The sequence below is a fragment of the Taurulus bubalis genome, assembly GCF_910589615.1.
Source record: "Taurulus bubalis genome assembly, chromosome: 19".
Taxonomy (NCBI): Eukaryota; Metazoa; Chordata; class Actinopteri; order Perciformes; family Cottidae; genus Taurulus; species Taurulus bubalis.
Window position 1 is genome coordinate 21,223,391 of NC_136607.1, and position 19,234 is coordinate 21,242,624.

The following is a 19,234-nucleotide window of genomic DNA, read 5'->3' on the forward strand; positions in this document are numbered from 1 at the left end:
TGCTATGAATTCTGGGTAATTCCCTTGGGCAAAGTACGGCCGAAATGGTGGCTGATGAAAGCATTCATAAAGAGCTCACAACGTCGGTACTGTTGTGCAGATAATCAATAACTATTCTAAATGTCTGGATGTTAATAACTTATGAATAAAGTACATTTTCAAACTCAAAAAGACTTTTGATGAATCCTCAGAGCCGGTTTGTTTTAAAACTAGAAAGAAAAACATATTCTGTTGGTCAGAGGTGCAGAAACTTAATTATGCTGAAATTAAAAGTAAAGTTGTTATTATTGATATTCAGGATTAGTCCCTATATGTATAAACATCGTATTGGTTTAATAATTTGGTTCCACTTTCTATGACATTTATATAATGCATTAATATTACTGTTATAATGCGTTATTATCACTCTTATAATGTGTTATAATCACTGTTATAGTGCATTAATATCACTGTTACAATGCATTAATATCACTGTTATAATGCATTATAATGTTATTGAGGTCTATAGAGGACCAGGACTACACTGAGGTCTAGAGGACCAGGACTAGACTGAGGTCTATAGAGGACCAGGACTACATGAGGTCTATAGAGGACCAGGACTACATGAGGTCTATAGAGGACCAGGACTAGACTGAGGTCTATAGAGGACCAGGACTACATGAGGTCTATAGAGGACCAGGACTACATGAGGTCTATAGAGGACCAGGACTAGATGAGGTCTATAGTGGACCAGGACTACATGAGGTCTATAGAGGACCAGGACTACACTGAGGTCTATAGAGGACCAGGACTACATGAGGTCTATAGAGGACCAGGACTACACTGAGGGCTATAGAGGACCAGGACTAGACTGAGGTCTATAGAGGACCAGGACTACACTGAGGTCTATAGAGGACCAGGACTACATGAGGTCTATAGAGGACCAGGACTACATTAGGTCTATAGAGGACCAGGACTACATGAGGTCTATAGAGGACCAGGACTACATGAGGTCTATAGAGGACCAGGACTACACTGAGGTCTATAGAGGACCAGGACTACACTGAGGTCTATAGAGGACCAGGACTAGACTGAGGTCCATAGAGGACCAGGACTAGACTGAGACTGCAGGACCAGGTGAAGGTTCCTCACAGTACAGTAAAGGACTTGAGTACTTGACACAGAGGAACTACATGCACCTGAACCTCCTAAGGCTCTGGAGCTCGTCCTGCCTCTGGAAGAGGGCGTGTCCTGCGGTTGGAAGAGGGCGTGTCCTGCGGTTGGAAGAGGGCGTGTCCTGCGGTTGAAAGGGGGCGTGTCCTGCAGTTGGAAGAGAGCGTGTCCTGCGGTTGGAAGGGGGCGTGTCTTGTGGTTGAAAGAGGGCTTGTCATGCGGTTGAAAGGGGGCGTGTCATGCGGGTGAAAGGGGGCGTGTCCTGCGGTTGAAAGGGGGTGTGTCCTGCGGTTGGAGGACTCTGCTGGTCGCACCTCCATTCATTAGTGACAGGCAGCGCAGGTTAGACCTGCAGCCGGACACACCTCGTCCCGACTGGGCTGTCACTCTTTATTCATTCAGCCTTGTGATTACTTTTTATTTTTTTATATATGTATATATATTATTTTTATTTTTGTAATACAGTGTTTGTGCACAAGTTCTGGATTGCACCGCAGCTTTGGGACAGATAACCCGGGACACCTTTAGAGGAAACACTCGTTCCATCATGGAGATTGAAAGCATGATGGCCAATAACATGCTTATTAAAGCCAGAGAAGGTAAGAGCTTCATGGGTTCATTATTCACAATGTAAGTTAAATAAAAACCTGTAAAACGTATGTCCTCCCTTCTTGAAAGTAGTGTCACAAACAGGTAACAAGGTGTAATATAATCATAATGTGTAATATATTCATAATACATCATACTCTCAGGTGTCTGCACCGGCATGAGGGAAGACAAACTGACCCCAGATCAGAGTTCTGCTTTTGGATTTCTTCTGATCCAACTTCACCTGTCAATTAAAAATGTCTGTCCAACATGTAACGTCCTCACGCAGAAGAGAAGCAAACTGAGCCTCAGAAACGTGTCCGTCCTCCTCACAGTGAAGAGATAACCTCTCTGCAGCACGGGCACGCTGAGGGATGTGAACCCAGAACCTTCTGTTGGTAAACAGTAGTGGTTCTGTAAGAGAGCAGCTTCAGCCTGCAGTCAGAGCAATGTGGTCACACAGGTCTCTCACCTGGCAGCTATAAATAGTCTCTGCAGCCGAGCGGCTATTGTCTGGAACCTGACGGGCGGAAACGCCGGAGCCACACTGAGCATGTGTGCTGAGGACAGACGTGTCTCTATTGTGTCCCTATTGTGTCTCTCTTGTGTCTCTGTTGTGTCTTTATTGTGTCTATTGTGTCTCTCGTGTGTCTCTCTTGTGTCTCTGTTGTGTCTCTATTGTGTCACACTTGTGTCTCTGTTGTGTCTCTATTGTGTCTATTGTGTCTCTATTGTGTCTCTATTGTGTCTCTGTTGTGTCTCTATTGTGTCACTCTTGTGTCTCTATTGTGTCACTCTTGTGTCTCTATTGTGTCTCTATTGTGTCTCTCTTGTATCTCTGTTGTGTCTCTATTGTGTCACTCTTGTGTCTCTATTGTGTCTCTCTTGTGTCTCTCTTGTGTCTCTATTGTGTCACTATTGTGTCTCTGTTGTGTCTCTATTGTGTCTCTATTGTGTCTCTGTTGTGTCTCTATTGTGTCTCTGTTGTGTCTCTCTTGTGTCTCTGTTGTGTCTCTATTGTGTCTCTATTGTGTCTCTATTGTGTCTCTATTGTGTCTCTGTTGTGTCTCTATTGTGTCTCTGTTGTGTCTCTCTTGTGTCTCTATTGTGTCACTCTTGTGTCTCTCTTGTGTCTCTATTGTGTCTCTATTGTGTCACACTTGTGTCACACTTGTGTCTCTGTTGTGTCTCTATTGTGTCTATTGTGTCTCTCTTGTGTCTCTATTGTGTCTCTCTTGTGTCTATATTGTGTCACTCTTGTGTCTCTATTGTGTCACTATTGTGTCTCTATTGTGTCACTCGTGTGTCTCTGTTGTGTCTCTATTGTGTCTCTCTTGTGTCTCTATTGTGTCACTATTGTGTCACTATTGTGTCTCTCTTGTGTCTCTATTGTGTCTCTCTTGTGTCTATATTGTGTCACTCTTGTGTCTCTATTGTGTCACTATTGTGTCTCTATTGTGTCACTCTTGTGTCTCTGTTGTGTCTCTATTGTGTCTCTCTTGTGTCACTATTGTGTCTCTCTTGTGTCTCTGTTGTGTCTCTATTGTGTCTCTCTTGTGTCTCTGTTGTGTCTCTATTGTGTCTCTCTTGTGTCTCTATTGTGTCTCTATTTTGTCTCTATTGTGTCACTATTGTGTCACTATTGTGTCTCTCTTGTGTCTCTATTGTGTCTCTCTTTTGTCTCTCTTGTGTCACTATTGTGTCTCTCTTGTGTCTCTATTGTGTCACTCTTGTGTCTCTGTTGTGTCTCTATTGTGTCTCTCTTGTGTCTCTATTGTGTCACTATTGTGTCACTATTGTGTCTCTCTTGTGTCTCTATTGTGTCTCTCTTTTGTCTCTCTTGTGTCACTATTGTGTCTCTCTTGTGTCTCTATTGTGTCTCTCTTGTGTCTCTGTTGTGTCTCTATTGTGTCTCTCTTGTGTCTCTGTTGTGTCTCTATTGTGTCTCTCTTGTGTCTCTATTGTGTCTCTCTTGTGTCTCTATTGTGTCACTCTTGTGTCTCTGTTGTGTCTCTATTGTGTCTCTCTTTTGTCTTTCTTGTGTCACTATTGTGTCTCTATTTTGTCTCTCTTGTGTCTCTATTGTGTCTGAAAGTAAAAGTACATGCTCTTAATAAAAAAGCAAAGGGTCAGAATTTTTAGAATTATGAAGTTTATGCTGAGGCACCATGACCATGGACCAGGAGCTGTGTTGAACATAGTTGTGTTGAACATAGTTGTGTTGAACATAGTTGTGTTGAACATAGTTGTGTTTGCTGTGATCCATCAGGATCAACAATGTTCAACATAATATATTGTACATGAGTAAACTTTTGCATCTACTATGAACTTATCATCATAATTCTCCAAAAAGCAATATGACACTATGAAGGAGTTGCATCAGTGAGTTTATAAGTACTCATGGGTGTCTTGGTACCGGGCCGTGGGTCTCTTGGTACCGGGCCGTGGGTCTGTGCGTCCCTTGGTACCGGTCCGTGGGTCTCTTGGTATCGGTCCATGGGTCTGTGGGTCCCTTGGTACCGGGCCGTGGGTCTCTTGCTACCGGGCCATGGGTCCGTGGGTCTCTTGGTGTCGGTCCATGGGTCCGTGGGTCCCTTGGTACCGGTCCGTGGGTCTCTTGTTACCGGGCTGCACAGAAAGAATGAATGAAAAAAAATTCTGAAAAAAAAAATCAAGGCCGGAAAGATTTTTTATTTTGAAAAATGACTGGATACATCCATCTGTGGCAACCTCAGACATAACCTCTTGACACATGTCAGGAGGTTACCTGATACTTACCTTATAAAGGAAACTTAAGTCTGTTTCAACTGCCGGTGTTAAAATCAAGACAGAATATCCTGAGATCGCCAAAAAAGATTTGAAACCTGCTTTCATTTCAACATCCTGTCTTTGCGAAGCGGGTTTTAATTAAGGAGTAGACTGGACTAAAGGTTTAAGTTAAGGAGTAGACTGGACTAAAGGTTTAAGTTACAGAGGAGACTGGACTAAAGGTTTAAGTTAAGGAGTAGACTGGACTAAAGGTTTAAGTTACAGAGTAGACTGGACTAAAGGTTTAAGTTAAGGAGGAGACTGGACTAAAGGTTTAAGTTAAGGAGTAGACTGGACTAAAGGTTTAAGTTAAGGAGGAGACTGGACTAAAGGTTTAAGTTAAGGAGTAGACTGGACTAAAGGTTTAAGTTAAGGAGGAGACTGGACTAAAGGTTTAAGTTAAGGAGTAGACTGGACTAAAGGTTTAAGTTAAGGAGGAGACTGGACTAAAGGTTTAAGTTAAGGAGGAGACTGGACTAAAGGTTTAAGTTAAGGAGTAGACTGGACTAAAGGTTTAAGTTAAGGAGGAGACTGGACTAAAGGTTTAAGTTAAGGAGGAGACTGGACTAAAGGTTTAAGTTAAGGAGTAGACTGGACTAAAGGTTTAAGTTAAGGAGTAGACTGGACTAAAGGTTTAAGTTAAGCAGTAGACTGGACTAAAGGTTTAAGTGAAGGAGGAGACTGGACTAAAGGTTTAAGTTAAGGAGGAGACTGGACTAAAGGTTTAAGTGAAGGAGGAGACTGGACTAAAGGTTTAAGTTAAGGAGGAGACTGGACTAAAGGTTTAAGTTAAGGAGGAGACTGGACTAAAGGTTTAAGTTAAGCAGTAGACTGGACTAAAGGTTTAAGTGAAGGAGGAGACTGGACTAAAGGTTTAAGTTAAGGAGGAGACTGGACTAAAGGTTTAAGTGAAGGAGGAGACTGGACTAAAGGTTTAAGTTAAGGAGGAGACTGGACTAAAGGTTTAAGTTAAGGAGTAGACTGGACTAAAGGTTTAAGTTAAGGAGGAGACTGGACTAAAGGTTTAAGTTAAGGAGGAGACTGGACTAAAGGTTTAAGTTAAGGAGTAGACTGGACTAAAGGTTTAAGTTAAGGAGGAGACTGGACTAAAGGTTTAAGTTAAGGAGGAGACTGGACTAAAGGTTTAAGTTAAGGAGGAGACTGGACTAAAGGTTTAAGTTAAGCAGTAGACTGGACTAAAGGTTTAAGTTAAGGAGGAGACTGGACTAAAGGTTTAAGTTAAGCAGTAGACTGGACTAAAGGTTTAAGTGAAGGAGGAGACTGGACTAAAGGTTTAAGTTAAGGAGGAGACTGGACTAAAGGTTTAAGTTAAGGAGTAGACTGGACTAAAGGTTTAAGTTAAGGAGTAGACTGGACTAAAGGTTTAAGTTAAGGAGTAGACTGGACTAAAGGTTTAAGTTAAGGAGGAGACTGGACTAAAGGTTTAAGTTAAGGAGGAGACTGGACTAAAGGTTTAAGTTAAGGAGGAGACTGGACTAAAGGTTTAAGTTAAGGAGGAGACTGGACTAAAGGTTTAAGTTAAGCAGTAGACTGGACTAAAGGTTTAAGTTAAGGAGGAGACTGGACTAAAGGTTTAAGTTAAGCAGTAGACTGGACTAAAGGTTTAAGTTAAGGAGTAGACTGGACTAAAGGTTTAAGTTAAGGAGTAGACTGGACTAAAGGTTTAAGTTAAGGAGGAGACTGGACTAAAGGTTTAAGTTAAGGAGGAGACTGGACTAAAGGTTTAAGTTAAGGAGGAGACTGGACTAAAGGTTTAAGTTAAGGAGGAGACTGGACTAAAGGTTTAAGTTAAGCAGTAGACTGGACTAAAGGTTTAAGTTAAGGAGGAGACTGGACTAAAGGTTTAAGTTAAGCAGTAGACTGGACTAAAGGTTTAAGTTAAGGAGTAGACTGGACTAAAGGTTTAAGTTAAGGAGGAGACTGGACTAAAGGTTTAAGTTAAGGAGGAGACTGGACTAAAGGTTTAAGTTAAGGAGGAGACTGGACTAAAGGTTTAAGTTAAGGAGGAGACTGGACTAAAGGTTTAAGTTAAGGAGTAGACTGGACTAAAGGTTTAAGTTAAGGAGGAGACTGGACTAAAGGTTTAAGTTAAGGAGGAGACTGGACTAAAGGTTTAAGTTAAGGAGGAGACTGGACTAAAGGTTTAAGTTAAGGAGGAGACTGGACTAAAGGTTTAAGTTAAGGAGGAGACTGGACTAAAGGTTTAAGTTAAGGAGGAGACTGGACTAAAGGTTTAAGTTAAGGAGGAGACTGGACTAAAGGTTTAAGTTAAGGAGGAGACTGGACTAAAGGTTTAAGTTAAGGAGGAGACTGGACTAAAGGTTTAAGTTAAGGAGGAGACTGGACATAACGAACACACGTCGGGTGTCTCTGCTTCCTGTTCCCAGGTGGAGGCAGCAAAGGAAGGAGCTGCAAGTGGAAAGACATGCTGCGCTTCTCCCACATCAGCCTGTGTGGGGACCTGGCCATAGGTGTGTATGTGTGTGTGTGTGTGTGTGTGTGTGTGTGTGTGTGTGTGTGTGTGTGTGTGTGTGTGTGTGTGTGTGTGTGTGTGTGTGTGTGTGTGTGTGTGTGTGTGTGTGTCTCATCCCTGTGTTCTCCTCCTCAGAGAGAGACTACCTCAGTCTGTGTGTGAAGCAGCCGATCGGGAGGAAACTGTTCCAGCTCTTCTGTCGGAGTCGAGCTGGTCTGCAGAACTACATCTCACTGCTGGACGCTCTGGTACGCTTCAACTATGGAGCATAATAATAATAATAACAATAACCTTATTTATATAGCACCTTTATATAGCTTGTTGACAGACAAAGCGGCAAAAGTGAGGCACTGAAACAACAGAAAGCTCGACAGCGAGGCCCTTAAATTAAACTAAATAATTTAGTGAAAATCAACAATAAAATCAAGCAGTAAAGTGACGACATCAAATGGGTTTAAGAAGTGATTTTAAACCATCTATTTTAGGCCCTTTCCTCTAAATGTTATCCACAAACTAAAAAGGGTGTATCTCTGCAACCACTAGGGCTATTTAATAATGTTGGTGTTATAATAAAAGGTACACATGTGAGATGTTGTTCAGATGTGTAAATATCAGTCTATATGTTACTGGTTAAGAGTAAATGAAGCTGTAAGGTCCAACTCTAACCCAAATCATAACTCAATATGTGAACATTCTCTAACCCAAATCATAACTCAATATGTGAACATTCTCTAACCCAAATCATAAAACAATATGTGAACATTCTCTAACCCAAATCATAAAACAATATGTGAACATTCTCTAACCCAAATCATAGCTCAATATGTGAACATTCTCTAACCCAAATCATAGCTCAATATGTGAACATTCTCTAACCCAAATCATAACTCAATATGTGAACATTCTCTAACCCAAATCATAACTCAATATGTGAACATTCTCTAACCCAAATCATAAAACAATATGTGAACATTCTCTAACCCAAATCATAAAACAATATGTGAACATTCTCTAACCCAAATCATAACTCAATATGTGAACATTCTCTAACCCAAATCATAGCTCAATATGTGAACATTCTCTAACCCAAATCATAACTCAATATGTGAACATTCTCTAACCCAAATCATAGCTCAATTTGTGAACATTCTCTAACCCAAATCATAGCTCAATATGTGAACATTCTCTCTGCAAAGGTTGACTTTGATAAAGTGAAGCAGAACAAAGTTAGAGAGGGTTTAGAACAGAGAACATTCAGGAGAGGACTCCAACATCTATGACATTTGTATTTTCTCATGTACCAAACCATATATTTCACTTGTATATTACTTATGGCGTCCAATACATCCAAATACAGCAGTTTGGGGCTTTTTAAATAAAACAAGCCATGATTTAAAGTTTGATATAACAATCTCTTAGTCTGCCCCCTCTAGGGGGGGATTGGTTTCTAAAAGGTTTAAGCGACCAGTGGAGAGAAGCCAAGATCGGGGAGATGAGATGAGATGAGATGAGATGAGAGGAGATGAGATGAGAGGAGATGAGATGAGGTTAGAGGAGATGAGAGGAGATGAGATGAGATGAGAGGAGATGAGAGGAGATGAGATGAGATGAGGTTAGAGGAGATGAGATGAGATGAGGTTAGAGGAGATGAGAGGAGATGAGATGAGATGAGATGAGAGGAGATGAGATGAGATGAGGTTAGAGGAGATGAGAAGAGATGAGATGAGATGAGAAGAGATGAGAGGAGATGAGAGGAGAGGAGATGAGGTTAGAGTGACTTCTGGGAGACGCCAGAGAGGAGGGAGTCACTCTGGGAAAGATGAATGCATGGAGGACGAGTTCCAGGAGAGAGAGGGTCTCTGAGGTTCTGGGTGAAAGGAAACAGAACTCTTTGCACATTTAAAAAGAGAATCTCAGCAACGCAGAGCCTCCAATGTGAACGGTTCAGGAAAAGCTTATTTAATCAAGTTCAGCCGCATCGAAAACATTTATGGAATAACTAAAACAGGAAGAAAGAAATGCAACATGAAGACGGCTCAAGTCCAAACTAGTTCACTTATAAAACTATTTCTAGTGTCGATGGATTCATTTAAAATGAAGATATCTGGGAGCAAATACATCATCTGTGTTTCATTTACTCAAGAGAAGGGAACTCTTGGTGTTGGATATCGTTGATATTAAAGCAGATATATAACTTTCCAACACTGTGATACATATCATAAAGAATATCTACTGACCTTCCTCCCTGTCTCCTCCTCGTCTTCTTCAGGACGCCTTCGACACAAAGTCGGACGAGGAGAGGAGAGTCTTCGGTGTCAGCATCATTCAGAGGTTCCTCCGGAGTCAGGTCAGACGACACACAGACCACATGCGTCACCAATGTTCCTGTTGTTTTACACCCACAATGCAACACTCCCTGTCCGTGTCCCCTCAGTCCAATCAGTGCGTCTCGGTCGTGGAGCGGCACGGACCGAGCTGCCAGCAGAGCCTGGAGCTCGACCCCTGCATGGACGTCTTCCACGACTGCAGGCAGTCAGTTCACTTCCCTCCTCTCTGCTTCGTGCACGAGTGTTTTATGTGTTGTTGTTTTTATACCAACCTCTCTGCTCTCTGCTCTAGAGACCTGCATGCATACCTCTGTGGAGATCCCTTCCTGCAGTACCAGGACAGCCTGTTCTTTGACCGCTTCCTGCAGTGGAAGATGCTGGAGAGGTGTGTGTGTGCGTGTGTGTGTGTGTGTGTGTGTGTGTGTGTGTGTGTGTGTGTGTGTGTGTGTGTGTGTGTGTGTGTGTGTAGCTGGTTGCATGTGAAATGCTCCGCTATGCTCACTGTTGACTCATTAAACTCGTTTTATTGAAATACCCTCTGTTCCTCTCAGGCAGCCCATCAGCAAGCAGCTGTTCCGACAGTACAGACTTCTGGGTAAAGGCGGGTTTGGAGAGGTAAGCCTCCGTTTCCTCATAATTCTGTATCCCAAATGAAAAGCATCTATGGAATTTAATTCACCCTGTCGTGCTCTCAGATCAGTTTGGTTTCATGTGTCAGGGTTTTAAGATATCTGTTTCCACCGTGATCAATAGATTCGATGTTTAAACCTTCAAAATGCGTCATGATAGAAACTCAACACCAGCTTGTTGTTCCAGAATCAGTTTCCCTGTTTTTACCAGAAACACTTCTTCACTGTCAAAGCGGTGACCAGAACCTGCGCCCATGAAAGCAGAACTATCTGCACCGCTTGGCGTCCCTTCATCCCAGCAGCTTCACTTTCACTGAACCAGAAGCTGTGCTCGTCGGTTGCCGCAGGACAACAACCAACCATTTTATGAGACGCTCTTTCTATACTCAAAACAACCCTACAGCTGCTGCGTCTGGACCCCGTCATCCAGCTTCTAAGCTACAAAAATAAATGTATTTGAATCCAAACAGAGTAAGTTGGATGCCTAAAGCTACGGACATGGTCCTGGTCGGGTCTCAAAGGGCAAGGTGATCTCAGAGGAGGGGCCGGACTACTGACCCGGTATGAATCGGCCAGAAAGGAGTTCTGTTATCGCCCCCTTTCTGGATCCAGACCCGGGCTACAGGGCACCAAGCTCAGCCTCCATGGGGGTCCAGCCATGTGCAAGGATTGGAGTTGGGGGTCGGGTGCATTGTTAGGACCCGAGGCCTTGGGTTAGGGTTAGGGTTAGAGAGAGCCTCTGTTGGGAGGTACCTGATGCTTGCTTTGTGCACATGCACCAAACCGCTTGGAGAACCCGTCCTACTTGGAGGATCCGAGCTGTGAGCAGATCCCCACCTGGTCGTGGGTTGGATCCCACGCGTCTTCGCCTCCCGCAGATGTTTCTGTGCATGCTGGGGACACGGAGTCCAAGTGGGTCATTCTCTCATGAATGCATTGTGGAAGTGGCTGCAGGAGTCGTGGTTGGAGGGGCTTCGACGGCCCCAGATCGGCTGCAGCAGTCGCACCGAAGCAAAAACACGGGTATGGTTCCTGAGACTTATGGAGAACACTTTCAGGTTGGCCTCAAGGAAGTTCTGGCAAACAGTCAGAGGACTCAGAAAGAGGAAAGCGTGGCTGAGGTTGTGTTTGGGCTGGATGAGGATGTTGTCAGGCGGCAGTGGTCTGGAATGCAAAATCTGTTTGCAAATCATCTCTGTCTGATAAAATGATCCAAAGATGCCTTTTATCTCTTTGATCAAAATGTAAAAATAACCCTGAAGGGGAATTCCACCAAATCTGCATGTGCAAGGTCCGTCAGGGAGCAACAACCAGCCGGTGAGACTGGTACTCAAGTCATCATCGTCGGAGGTTTAGTCCAGTCAAGGCCACGGCAGCGTTTAAGAAGTGGATTTAGTTTGAAGTTATGACTCGAGTCTTGAAATATGGCTGTCGCCATGTTTTTTTTCAACCAATGAATAGAAGAATGCGGAGGAGCAAACCTGTCAATCACCTTTAGCCCCGCCCTAAAGCGTCCCCTGCTTTATGGTCTGTTTGACTCTAAATGACCATAATTTACTAAATGAACATCATGCTGTATTGAAGAAGACTTGAAACTAGAGATTGAGACATAAACTCATGTTTACAATGTTTACTGCGGGAATACATCAAGAGAAGTAGAGTCATTTCTATAGACTTCTATACAACCAGAGGAGTCACCCCCTGGTGGTCAGGAGAGAGAATGCAGCTTTAACACATGAAGCATAGACTTCTATACAACCAGAGGAGTCACCCCCTGGTGGTCAGGAGAGAGAATGCAGCTTTAACACATGAAGCATAGACTTCTATACAACCAGAGGAGTCACCCCCTGGTGGTCAGGAGAGAGAATGCAGCTTTAACACATGAAGCATAGACTTCTATACAACCAGAGGAGTCGCCCCCTGGTGGTCAGGAGAGAGAATGCATCGGCTTCGCTTGGCAAAACCGGAGGTTGCCACATGAGCTCAAACCATCCTTATTATTTCAGGATATCTCTTACAAATTCTGTTTCCTTAGACCTTATGATCGTGTGATAATAAGTCATGTGCTAGTCGTTGGATGTTGTTTCTTTTCTTTTCTCAGGTGTGGGCTTGTCAGGTGCGAGCCACAGGAATGATGTACGCCTGCAAAAAGCTGGAGAAGACTCACGTGAAGAAGAGGAAAGGAGAAGCCATGGCGCTCAACGAGAAACAGATCCTGGAAGGACTGAACAGCAGATTTGTGGTGAGATTATGACGCTTTATGTTTCATGTTTTCATTGCTGCTGAACGGATAAAACAACTAAAACATTCTATGAACAATAAACAACACTGTGGTTTCTTTTGACTCACAGAGCACCACATGTGGATTGATCCGCCGCTTAAAGTAGTCCCAACAAATGCACTATTTCCTCCTGTTTTAGGAGACTACTTCTTTTTTATTATTATTATTACTTTGTTTCATTGTAAAAATAAAAAGACAAAACATAGACATAACATCAAGAGGACGACAAAACAATGAGATACAAGCCGGCAAAACATCATATATTCAGGGTATAGGAGGACAGTGTGTGTGTGTGTGTGTGTGTGTGTGTGTGTGTGTGTGTGTGTGTGTGTGTCCGTGTGTGTGTGTCCGTGTGTGTTTGTGTGTGTTTGTGTGTGTTTGTGTGTGCGTGTTTATTATTTCATCTCAAAAAGAGAGTAGATTACTGAACATTATGGAATATTGCCAGCCTCATACTTCTAAACGCCTCCCCCTCCCCGTGCAGGTGAACCTGGCGTACGCCTACGAGACCAAGCACGCGCTCTGCATGGTGCTCACCATGATGAGCGGCGGCGACTTGAAGTTTCATATCCATAACATCGGCGTTCCCGGCCTGGACAAAGACCGAGTGCGCTTCTACGCTGCGGAGGTCTGCTGCGGATTAATTCACCTGCACCAGAACTCCATAGTGTATCGGTCAGTCTGCGCCTTGTGGAACCATCTAGACCTGTCAACTCCTCATCATCTCATTATGCTGATTATGCGGATTATGCTGATTATTTTCTCCATTGATTGATTGTTGATTGTGAAATTAGAAAGAAATGGTGTCACAATTATCACAGTTTAGGCCAGACTTCAACATAAGAACTAATACATTGATATTATTAACATTATTCATAACACATTACATTATTTAAATGATTCACATTGAATTAGCATAATTACCAATGAGTTAACACTATTCATAATACTTAATACATTCACCTTGTTAACATTATTACTAATATATTAATATAATTATATTAATTTTTACTAACAAATTAACTTTGTTTTACATTATTCATAATACATTAATATTATTTAAATGGTTAATATTGCATTAACACAATTACTAAAACATTAGCATTATTCATAATAATTATTCATTATTCATACTCGTTAACACAATTACTAATGCATTAACATTGTTCAGAATACCACTCATTCATTACAATTATTACTAATATATAAACATTATTTAATCTGAATCCATGGAATGATTTTACATATAAAATGACTTATACCATGAAAACTGTTTTACATTTGTTTCTTTTAATTGACTGAGCTGTAAATTAATAATCAAAGTTAATAATCAAAGTTCTCTAAATCTTTCCAATAAATCTAGTACAACAAACACACTCAAGTGTATAAGTACCTCCCATTTGCACAGTACTGCAGTAAATGTATTTAAATACATCATAATACTGATTACTAGCAATGCGTCTCTGAATAAAATGCTGTTGTTGTTTTCATCTTCCAGGGATCTGAAACCAGAAAACATTCTGCTGGATGACCACGGTGCGTTCAGGAACCTGAGAACTCATCACCTCAGTCACATGTTCAGTCATATGTTCAATCAGAACCGCAATAAACCGCACATTCCAGACGCAGAGCGACGACATGTCCTGACAGCCACCTTCGTGCCGACTGTACTCACGACGGCTAATTTTAGCTCAGATCGTTTGTCCTGAACGCTCTGACGATAAGCCGCGAGGAGGAAGTGCGAGGCCTTCAGGGACCAGGCGTGGCGGCTATTTTAAGAAGCCGTTCTGCTCCTGTTGCTTCATTCCTGGCAGCGCGTTGTCGTTATTAAAACGTTGTCTTGTAGTTATGGCATTCCTCAGCGGGGGGTAATTGAGCAAAGGGAAAGTACGTCGTAATAACCGAAGATTCGTCTTTCTTTGTTCCCTGAAGGCCACATCCGCATCTCCGACCTCGGCCTGGCGGTGCGGCTCTCTGAGGGCAGCACGGTGCGCGGCATGGTGGGCACGCTGGGATACATGGGTACGTATAAAGAGGGCCTCGAACCCCGACCATGTTGAACAATGTATACATGAGGGCCTCGAACCCAGACCATGTTGAACAATGTATACATGAGGGCCTCGAACCCAGACCATGTTGAACAATGTATACATGAGGGCCTCGAACCCCGACCATGTTGAACAATGTATACATGAGGGCCTCGAACCCAGACCATGTTGAACAATGTATACATGAGGGCCTCGAACCCAGACCATGTTGAACAATGTATACATGAGGGCCTCGAACCCAGACCATGTTGAACAATGTATACATGAGGGCCTCGAACCCAGACCATGTTGAACAATGTATACATGAGGGCCTCGAACCCAGACCATGTTGAACAATGTATACATGAGGGCCTCGAACCCCGACCATGTTGAACAATGTATACATGAGGGCCTCGAACCCAGAACAGGTTAAACAATGTACGCACCGAGGGCCTCGAACCCAGACCATGTTGAACAATGTATACATGAGGGCCTCAAACCCAGACCATGTTGGACACACACGTGCCAACCTTTTTGTTTATCTCTTTTCTTCGTTGTGTTTAATGTAAACTCTCCTGGAGGAAAACTAGGATGCTTTTTTGGCCGTGCAAATTGTCCCCTTGTGTCCGAAATAAGTATTACAACAACAAACTCCTTTACACCACATTTGTTCACCTGTTCTCACTAATAATAATAATTTAAAAAAAGGAAATTAGAAAGAAAATCCTGTGTAAAGATGTTTCATATAACCTGTTCTTACAAATAAACACGTTAGATCAGACTGAGAATTTCCTTCTCAGTTCTTCTGTATATTCATGAACAAATTCAGAATTATTTTTGTTGGCCAGAGCTTCCTTCCCAGACAGGAATGTACGGCATGTCCTCCCCAGCAGAGCGGCGCGACACATGTTTTAGCTCCATGACACCTCAGAGACCTCTTGTGGAACTGCAAGTACAGAAATACAAATAGTCTTATTCAAACGCCGCGGAGCGTGAAGCTGATGAAACAACGTGAGGTAGATTTCTTTGAGAATGGGTTTCGTGTCTCTGTTCACAAAGAAACTAAACGGGAGTGGATGGGATTAAAACAGACGAGTTTATTGATTATTTGTTTGCGACCCTTGTTCCAGCTCCCGAGGTGATCGGCCACAGGCATTATGGGACGAGCGTGGACTGGTGGGGCCTCGGCTGCCTCCTCTACGAGATGACGGCGGGCCAGCCGCCGCTCCGGCAGCGGGGCGAGCACCCAAAACCCGCCGAGATGGAGCGCCGGATCCAGAAGGAGGAGCTGGAGTACGGGGACAAGTTCTGCAAGGAGGTCCAGGACCTCTGCTCCTCGGTGGGCCCAGAACCAGCAGAGTCCAGATCACGGTCAGAGTCCGCCTTTTTAAACAGTCCTAACAGGTTGTTGTTCTTTCCCGGGTTGCAGCTGCTCATCAAGAACCCCAAAGAGAGGCTCGGCTGCCGGGCTTCAGGAGGGACAGAAGTGCAGTCGCATCCCTTCTTCCAGACCGTCAACTTCAGGATGCTGGAGGCCGGACTCGTGGAGCCGCCGTTCAAACCGGACGCAAGTGACCGACTGTTTATCTACTAGAAACGGTTCAGACACGAGAATACCCTGCTCACGCTACCGGTGCTGTAGAAGGGTCGGAATACATGAGAAGGGTCAAAATACACAAGAAGGGTCAAAAATGCATGAGAAGGGTCAAGATACATAAGAAGGGTCAAAAATGCATGAGAAGGGTCAAAATACATAAGAAGGGTCAAAAATGCATGAGAAGGGTCAAAATACATAAGAAGGGTCAAAAATGCATGAGAAGGGTCAAAATACATAAGAAGGGTCAAAAATGCATGAGAAGGGTCAAAATACATAAGAAGGGTCAAAAATGCATGAGAAGGGTCAAGATGCATAAGAAGGGTCAAAAATGCATGAGAAGGGTCAAGATACAAAAGAAGGGTCAAAAATGCAAGAGAAGGGTCAAAATACATAAGAAGGGTCAAAAATGCATGAGAAGGGTCAAGATACATAAGAAGGGTCAAAAATGCATGAGAAGGGTCAATATACATAAGAAGGGTCAAAAATGCATGAGAAGGGTCAAAATACATAAGAAGGGTCAAAAATGCATGAGAAGGGTCAAGATGCATAAGAAGGGTCAAAAATGCATGAGAAGGGTCAAGATACAAAAGAAGGGTCAAAAATGCATGAGAAGGGTCAAAATACATAAGAAGAGTCAAAAATGCATGAGAAGGGTCAAGATACATAAGAAGGGTCAAAAATGCATGAGAAGGGTCAAGATACATAAGAAGGGTCAAAAATGCATGAGAAGGGTCAATATACATAAGAAGGGTCAAAAATGCATGAGAAGGGTCAAAATACATAAGAAGGGTCAAAAATATATGAGAAGGGTCCAAATACATAATAAGGGTCAAAAATACATAATAAGGGTCAAAATACATGAGAAGGGTCAAAATACATGAGAAGGGTCAAAATACATAAGAAGGGTCAAAAATACATGAGAAGGGTCAAAATACATAAGAAGGGTCAAAAATACATGAGAAGGGTCAAAATACATGAGAAGGGTTAAAATACGTTTAAAAAGTACCTATTTTGAACTGAAATCTCAACAAAAAAAATATTATTTATTTAGCAGTCAAGCATTTGCACCAACGTCCTTTTTTAAAATTTATTGACGTCATTTTGATTAGCACGGCTACAGGATGACATTAAACTCACTTTACAGTCACACTGTTTTAGCTGAAATAAACCACATTAATGTTCATGGTTATTCACACAGTCATCTGACGTGAGGAGCTTTCACCATACGGAAATAAGAGCATGAGGCCCAATATCTATTTTCTTTTTAAATACACACATATATATATAGATATATCTATATCTATATATATATGTGTGTATATATAGAAATATGCTCAGGTCCGCTGATGCATTAATGTGTTCATCACTTTAACGTTGCAGGTCGTGAAGGTGGAGCTCATTGATTTACTTTACATCCTGCTGCTGGTGTTTTCTGGTCCGTTTGGATCGGTTCTGACTGTGTCTGTGACGTGTTCGCCCCCTGCAGCCCAGACTGGTGTACTGCAGCGACGTGCATGACATCGAGGAGTTCTGCTCAGTGAAGGGCGTCACTCTGGACCAGAAGGACAACGACTTCTACTGCAAGTTCAACACCGGCAGCGTCAGCACCACCTGGCAGAACGAGGTGAGGGCACAATGACCACGTCATGGTGTCGGTGCTCAGTCTACAGGACCTCCTCACCTTTACTCCTCCTCCTCACCTTCCTCTTCACCCTCCTCCTCCTCAGATGATTGAGACCGGGTGCTTCAGGGAGCTCAACCTGTTCGGTCCTGATGGATCTCGATCTCCGGACCTGGACTGGTCCCTGAACCCCGACCTCCCCAAACGCAGCCTGCTGGACCGAATCCTACGTAGACAAGTAAGAACTTCTTAGTGCTGCAGTACAAGTACTAATACCACTGTGAAAGTACTAATACCATACCACACGTAAGTAAAAGTATTGAGAGAATACCTGCGGGGCCGGGCAGGAGGCCTGGGCGAGCCGATCTCCGGCAGCATAGACGATCTAGAAATCGTAGAAAGTACTACATGTATTCTGAGATGTAGTACAGTAGAAAGTACTACATGTATTCTGAGATGTAGTACAGTAGAAAGTACTACATGTATTCTGAGATGTAGTACAGGAAAAAGTACTATATGTATTCTGACATGTAGTACAGTAGAAAGTACTATATGTATTCTGAGATGTAGTACAGTAGAAAGTACTGCATGTATTCTGAGATGTAGTACAGTAGAAAGTACTACATGTATTCTGAGATGTAGTACAGGAAAAAGTACTATATGTATTCTGAGATGTAGTACAGTAGAAAGTACTGCATGTATTCTGAGATGTAGTACAGTAGAAAGTACTGCATGTATTCTGAGATGTAGTACAGTAGAAAGTACTGCATGTATTCTGAGATGTAGTACAGTAGAAAGTACTGCATGTATTCTGAGATGTAGTACAGGAAAAAGTAGTGTAGTGTTGTGGAGGTGAAGTATAAAGTAGCAGAAAATAGAAACGCTAAAGTACCTTGAATTAGTACTTCAGTCCAGTACTTGAGTAAAAATACTTGTGTACTATGTGTACTATTTTTCTGAAGGCTGAATACTTCTTTCCTTTCAGCATCTTTCAGATCCGTCAGACGAAAGCAAACAGGGGCTGATCAGTGACAACTACATGAAGCCAGGGATGGTGAGCACGACGCTGTGAGGACGGAGGAGGGAGGGAGAGAGAGAGAGATGGAGAGAGAGAGAGAGAGGGATGGAGAGAGAGAGAGAGGGATGGAGAGAGAGAGAGAGAGAGGGATGGAGAGAGAGAGAGAGAGGGATGGAGAGAGAGAGAGAGAGGGATGGAGAGAGAGAGAGAGAGGGATGGAGAGAGAGAGAGAGACGGAGAGACGGAGAGACGGACGGAGAGAGACGATGGCTGTCAAGAGACTCGAACACTAAACGCACAGCCCTCAGTCCAGAGGACACGTCTACAGAACACAGACTCACGTCGTTTAAAATGAAATGTCTTTGTTAAATGTCTTTTATACAAGTAGCTCATTGTAAAGATACTTTACTTCATTGTAAAGATACTTCACCAGTCCAGTTGTTTTTTATTTGTGTTAATGTGTGGTGGTTTAAATGGATTAATATTATATATATAAATATGTTTCTGTCTCTACCCGCCAAGACAATAAACCTGCACTGTTGCAACGTGTCTTCAGTTCATGAAACCGTTTCATACGATGTTAATAATAACTAACAGAATGTTGCATATTTATTCTGACATCTTTACAGAAACGCTTAACGAGTAAATAATCTCCAGATTAAATAAATAATCTTTAGTTGCAGCGCCTTCAT

General features: G+C 42.8%; 1 protein-coding gene across 3 annotated transcripts; it reads left to right on the plus strand.

Annotated features, from left to right (window-relative positions):
- Positions 1 to 1,661: 1,661 nt before the first annotated feature.
- Positions 1,662 to 19,091, plus strand: LOC306751612 (G protein-coupled receptor kinase 5-like). Of its 3 annotated transcripts, XM_079235212.1 has the most exons (16): positions 1,662 to 1,751; positions 6,957 to 7,040; positions 7,178 to 7,290; positions 9,312 to 9,389; positions 9,477 to 9,574; positions 9,662 to 9,754; positions 9,921 to 9,984; positions 12,100 to 12,240; positions 12,764 to 12,954; positions 13,778 to 13,815; positions 14,212 to 14,301; positions 15,437 to 15,645; positions 15,736 to 15,873; positions 17,390 to 17,527; positions 17,631 to 17,762; positions 18,510 to 19,091. In XM_079235212.1, exons 1-16 carry the CDS (start codon positions 1,700 to 1,702, stop codon positions 18,594 to 18,596), a joined length of 1,746 nt encoding a protein of 581 aa, XP_079091338.1. In that variant the 5' UTR covers positions 1,662 to 1,699; the 3' UTR covers positions 18,597 to 19,091. The 3 variants fall into 3 exon arrangements, with proteins under 3 accessions (XP_079091338.1, XP_079091337.1, XP_079091339.1); XM_079235211.1 differs by having other exon boundaries at positions 9,312 to 9,574; XM_079235213.1 differs by lacking the exon at positions 14,212 to 14,301 and having other exon boundaries at positions 9,312 to 9,574.
- The last annotated feature ends 143 nt before the right edge of the window (positions 19,092 to 19,234 follow it).

Bases quoted from the DNA above. Each gene is read 5' to 3' on its own strand.
- LOC306751612 (XM_079235211.1), top strand. From the start codon at position 1,700: ATGGAGATTGAAAGCATGATGGCCAATAACATGCTTATTAAAGCCAGA. The intron at 9,985-12,099 runs GTAAGCCTCCGT...TTCTTTTCTCAG, and splicing joins GTAAAGGCGGGTTTGGAGAG to GTGTGGGCTTGTCAGGTGCG. The intron at 12,241-12,763 runs GTGAGATTATGA...CTCCCCGTGCAG, and splicing joins GACTGAACAGCAGATTTGTG to GTGAACCTGGCGTACGCCTA.